The 5,339-nt window shown below is 51.3% G+C and overlaps 1 protein-coding gene across 1 annotated transcript; it reads right to left on the reverse strand.

Moving 5' to 3' along the window:
* Positions 1–4,518: 4,518 nt before the first annotated feature.
* LOC123148381 (uncharacterized) lies at positions 4,519–5,116 on the reverse strand. The gene is made up of 2 exons (XM_044567773.1): positions 5,011–5,116; positions 4,519–4,928 (listed from the first exon to the last, which is right to left on the reverse strand). Exons 1-2 carry the CDS (start codon positions 5,069–5,071, stop codon positions 4,612–4,614), a joined length of 378 nt encoding a protein of 125 aa, XP_044423708.1. The 5' UTR covers positions 5,072–5,116; the 3' UTR covers positions 4,519–4,611.
* Positions 5,117–5,339: the final 223 nt, after the last annotated feature.

Below are 5,339 nucleotides of genomic sequence, written 5' to 3' on the forward strand. Positions count from 1 at the left end.
CCTACGGTATCCGGGAGTTGCACAATCTCATGGTCTAAGGAAATGATACTTGACATTTAGAAAAGCTTTAGCGAACGAACTACGCGATCTTTGCGCTAGGCTTAGGATTGGGTCTTGTCCATCACATCATTCTCCTAATGATGTGATCCCGTTATCAACGATATCCAATGTCCATGGTCAGGAAACCGTAACCATCTATTGATTAACGAGCTAGTCAACTGGAGGCTTACTAGGGACATGGTGTTGTCTATGTATCCACACATGTATCTGAGTTTCCTATCAATACAATTCTAGCATGGATAATAAACGATTATCATGAACAAGGAAATATAATAATAACCAATTTATTATTGCCTCTAGGGCATATTTCCAACAATCGATATGGTCGAGAACGGCCTCGAGGGTGCGGCCGGGCACGCCCCACCATTCGCGTTGCCCGTCGACGTTGCGGCTCCGCGGGGGGTGGCGTCGTTGGCGGAGGCGATTTGGTCTTCGTGGCGGCGGTCGAAGTACATCATCCACAGCATGTGGTTGTCGGCGGCGTACCTCGGCTCGTTCCGCTGCGCCTCCGATAGCGACGAATGGATGCGGGCGATCTCAGCCCGCCGTTCAGCCCCGGTGGGCACCGGGGGTACCGGGACGCCGCCGGCGCTCAACTTCCACGAGCCCGACACCCGCATGTCTGGGGGCGCCGGATAGTCGCCCTCGTAGAGGAGGCGTGCCTCGTCCTCGTGGAGATGGCGTTGGTCGAAACCGTTCGCCATCGTGGCGTTCCCTGGGTAACGCTCGGCCATTGCTCGTCGGCGGGGAAGAGGGGAAGAGTTGCTTTTGTGGCGAGACGAGGCGAGAGAGAAGGCGAGTTGTGGCGTTCACTGGCGGGGAGGTCAGTTTTTATAGCCGAAGCGGGAAGGTGAGAACCTGCATGCTGGGTGACGCGTGGCGGGAGCGGATGGGACGCGCGTCGCGACGCCTTCACTGTGCCACCCGTGAGGCATCAATAGAGGCTGACCAGTGAAGCAGCCTTGGCATTGATCCCCACAGGAACCGAGGCAATGAGGACGGCGAAGTGGCGTGTCGCTGACTCGGCGGGCCCATTCCCGTTCGTGCCAAAATCAGTTTCCTCGGCGCCCCCAGGTGGCCCCAGCGCGTCGGGTTCGGTCTAGGTCCGCCGGCGCCAGTTTTTTTAGAATGAAGGCTCAAGAAGAGCCCGGCTTTGAATTAACAAAGCCATCAACCGGCCAGGATTACAAGAACACCAACTAACAAGGAAAGCAAGAAGAGAACCAAGCGGCTGATACAAGGAGCAAAGCGAAACAGACTCATAAAGGCAGCAGCGATAGCAAGAAACGCCATGCTGCCGCCAACACCCTACAGGACGACCTACACCAACCGGACAAGCTACGGACTTGAGGATGCACCACCGCGCAAGCTTCGTGATCGTAGCCAAACTCGAAGACAGCACTGACACTCCTCTGGAACTGCCACTGCAAAGGGCCCCTGCCCTCCCATCCTGGCTCGAAGGATGCCGCACCGGCAGGCGGCAACTCGGTTCACCCTAGAACCCAGAGGAAGACGCCCAAGCTGCACATGAGAAAGAACTAGGAGCAGACCTGCTAGCTCAGAGCACACCATTCTGAGCACCGTCGTCGTCCGCGGTTAAGCCACACCGAAGGGCTAGAGCTGTCGGCCACAGTCGCAGCAACAAGGGCAACAACGATGAGCCACCAAAGAAAAGGCAGTGAAGCGCCGAGCCAAGCTGCCACCCTCCACCATCACACCCACAACCCGACTCTCTCGCCGCCCCTGCGATCCCCGGACTGCGCCTCCAAGAAGGAACACGACACAGATGTGTCGTCGCCGCCCGAATCAGGGGACCTAGGCTTTCACCTAGCAGGGAACGGAAGGAGGGGGGAAGGATCCTCACCACAGCCTCCAGGGAGGGGTACGGCGCCCAGGGCGTCGCCTGCGATGTGGCTGCGCCGGCCAGGGGTTTCCCCCGGAACCAACCCCCTCGACAAGATCCGCGCCGCCGACGCCCGGGAGGACCCGGATCCGGCGATGGAAGGAGCAGATCGGGGCGGAGAGGATGAGATGCATCTAGCGACGGCAACCGCGCAGGGGAGGCCGCACACCAGCGATCATGGACCGACACCTCCTCGTCCCCCGCGAGACCGAGGGAGGCGCCTCACCAGCTCCGGCCGGGGTGGCCCGCCGCCCGGGCCACCCGGCGCTCTCCGCCCGGGGCCGCCGCCCCAGATGCCGAGCCCTCCACACTATGTGGAGCCGCCGGATCCCCCGCCGCCACCTTCATCGGTGTCGAGCGCACGCCGGCGCACACCTCTGGCGGCGGCGAAGGGGAAGGGGAGGGGGAAGGAGGGGTGCGGCGGCGGCGATTTAGGGTTTCCCCCGAGTCGCCTCGGTGGAGACGACGCGGGGGCGGGGGGGGGGGTCGTCCGAACCGGCAAAAAATGGCTCCTAAGACTCGACTGAGCCGTTTTTTAGGCGCCGACACTAAAAAACAGCCTGGGGAGCCTGTTGGAGGGTGCGGCTGAAGATACTTTGCATGTCTTGTCACGCGCACATGTACATGGCACGGGATTGACTCCGTCAACATATGCCAGGTTGGCTACAATAGTAAACAATATGTCCTTATTTTTAACTACGGCTTGGTGAATATTTCTTTCCCCTGCACTATTTACCCACCGCACCAAGTTCGCGTCCCATTCGTATCTTGACTGAACAAAATCCCGGCCCATTCTACGCTGGGAAAGCAGTGTGCACAGCCCAGTAAAACCGGTCAACCCAAGATAGCCCACACATTTTTTTCATTGTTTTCCAATTTAGCGATGCTCCATTTACACTTTATGACGTACTAGTTGAATGCTCGCGCATTGCCACGAGAAAATAAATTTAAGTTATACAAAAATACCAATTTAAATAAACTATTATGGACACTTTTATTAAGGTATTTCATCTCATCCCATTTGTTTTAGCAATCTGCACTTTAAATGTGGTCATATGTCTCTCCCTCAGGCTGGTCATAGTGGGGAGTAACTTAGACTAGTGTCATACATATGACACTAGTCTATGTTACTACCTTTATAGTGCAAAGTGTCATAGAAGTAGTATCATATATGGTTGCATTTATTAGCTTATAGACTCAACATTTCTTGGGAAGCGCTATGTGATGGTAACATAATATGTTACTCCAAACACTTCTCTCCTCATTAACTAGGTGCCACATAAGCAAATTTGTCTTGAGATGTGTTATGTTGCTAGCTAAGTTACTCCCACTATGACTAGCCTCAGTGTGTGACTCTTATCCCAATTAATTGATAAAATACGAGACCCTTGCTTTGACTGCGTCAAAATGCCCCATAGTCCGTGGTAATCAGTAAAATTTCACCAAATCATATATTATTAGTCAATGGCAGAAATCAGAGGAATGAAAAGACAGAAGTGTCCTCACTTAATCCCCAAAAAATTACTTGTGATGTGCCTATCCAAAGGCTCAAAAAGATGTCCAGCGCCAGGTAATTAGTAAAATTTCATCAAATCATCTATCTTTAGTCAATGACATAAATCAGAGAGATGAAAAGACACAACTGCCCTCACTTAATCCCCAAAAAATTACTTGTGATGTGCCTATCCAAAGGCTATTTTTTTTCAAACCAGCCCAGCAGGCACATTACGTGCTTTGTGCAGCCATGTGCACCCGAGGCCCACGTACAATGGTGGCACGCCAGCCCATGGCACCTGTGTATTTGAACTTACCGGCCAGCGTATAAACGCAGGGAAACAGACCAGCACACATCGCGCCGCTACATTGCACGGCGCGAGATTCCGGGCCTGCAGGTAGCAACGCCACTCTCTGATACATCTGCAATAATAAGATTTTCCCCCTTGTTGTTCTGGAAAAGGTGACCTGAAGAGATTTGTAGTGGAGTATTGCTGGTATGGCCTGATTGCATTTATTTCGGTGCCCATTACCCAGCTCATCATTCTGGTAACACTGCTCTTGATAGGTATCGATTTGTTTAGCCCATTCCAATCACCAAACTTTTTCTTAAAATCTAGTTTTACCGATCAAGTTCACCCTTGATGAAAATGGGTTATTTATGGACTAGTGGCATTCAGGTGTGAAGTCAGATACAAGGTAACACATGGTGCAGTAGTTATTTCCACACACTTCTAATTACTCCCTCTATTACATAATAATATATAAGACGTTTTTTGACACTACACTTACATTGAAGTAGTTTCCTAACCAATCAAATGGCATATCTACTGTTTGTATAGATCCCGCGAAGAAGAAAGGATCGATGACTGTTGGCTGCTTCCAATGTATGCTTGATTGTGGCCTTTTTGAGCAAACTGGGTGATTTGTAACCTAAATTGAATATCCCCTTCGTCCGGAATTGCTTATTGCAAAAGGATAAAAATTGATGTATTTAGAACTAAAATACATCTAGATATATCCATTTTTTCGACAAGTAATCCTGGACGGAGCGAGTATGATGGTAGGAACTAAGAACTTTATTCAGATATATCGTTTTTGTCGCCATGGAAACATATTTCTGATATGACCATGATACCATTTATTCGCAGTATCTAACATACAATGGTGGAGGAGACGGGCTGGAAGCTGAACCGGGTACTTGACTCGTAGTTGAAGAAGACCTTCTGTTTAGGCCCAACCGGGCGGCCGGCGTAGAGGGTGCAGAGCTTGCCGTCGCCGTCCGGCTTGATGGCGGTGTCCGGGTAGACCTCGATGGAAGAGCTGAACCCCGCGCACGCCAGCTTCACGTTCTTCTGCGTGCAGCCGCAGTTGTTCACCAGTGTCACGTATTGCACTAGCCTTCCTCCCGGATCCGGGTAGTCCTTCGTGGTGACAACAAGATCTGAAGTTCTGCACCCCGCTGCACTGCCTGCTTAAACACACGATGAAAAACAAATTAAAGAGTGCCTTGCTAGTTCTTGGTGATTGCTTTGCTACGCTGAACAACGTACCTCTGTTGCTGATGCAGAATAACACACAGGCCACAAGGATCACGGCTGGCTTGATCTCCATGCTATTGTCTAGTACTAAGCCCCGATGTGCAAGCAGATACGCCGTCTTCAGATTGTGTTGTTTTATCACGCTAATGGCAAATGACGGGCTATTTATAGGCGAACGGGCCAAAGGAAGTTACTGTGCCAGCTGGATTTCGATTCTTTATTTGAGGCAACCATTCAATTCTCGATTCACCAGATAAGTGCAGATTTGATTGAGATAACGTATAACTCCCTCTGTACCCATTTATAAGGCAAAAAGTTTGGAAACTTTAATTCGTAACCTT

Source organism: Triticum aestivum, chromosome 7A, assembly GCF_018294505.1.
Source record: "Triticum aestivum cultivar Chinese Spring chromosome 7A, IWGSC CS RefSeq v2.1, whole genome shotgun sequence".
NCBI classification, from domain to species: domain Eukaryota; kingdom Viridiplantae; phylum Streptophyta; class Magnoliopsida; order Poales; family Poaceae; genus Triticum; species Triticum aestivum.

Excerpts from the sequence above, each read along its gene's own strand:
- LOC123148381 (XM_044567773.1), bottom strand. The coding sequence starts at position 5,071 with ATGGAGATCAAGCCAGCCGTGATCCTTGTGGCCTGTGTGTTATTCTGC. Across the intron at positions 4,929-5,010 it reads ATTCTGCATCAGCAACAGAG|GCAGTGCAGCGGGGTGCAGA; the intron begins GTACGTTGTTCA and ends GTGTTTAAGCAG.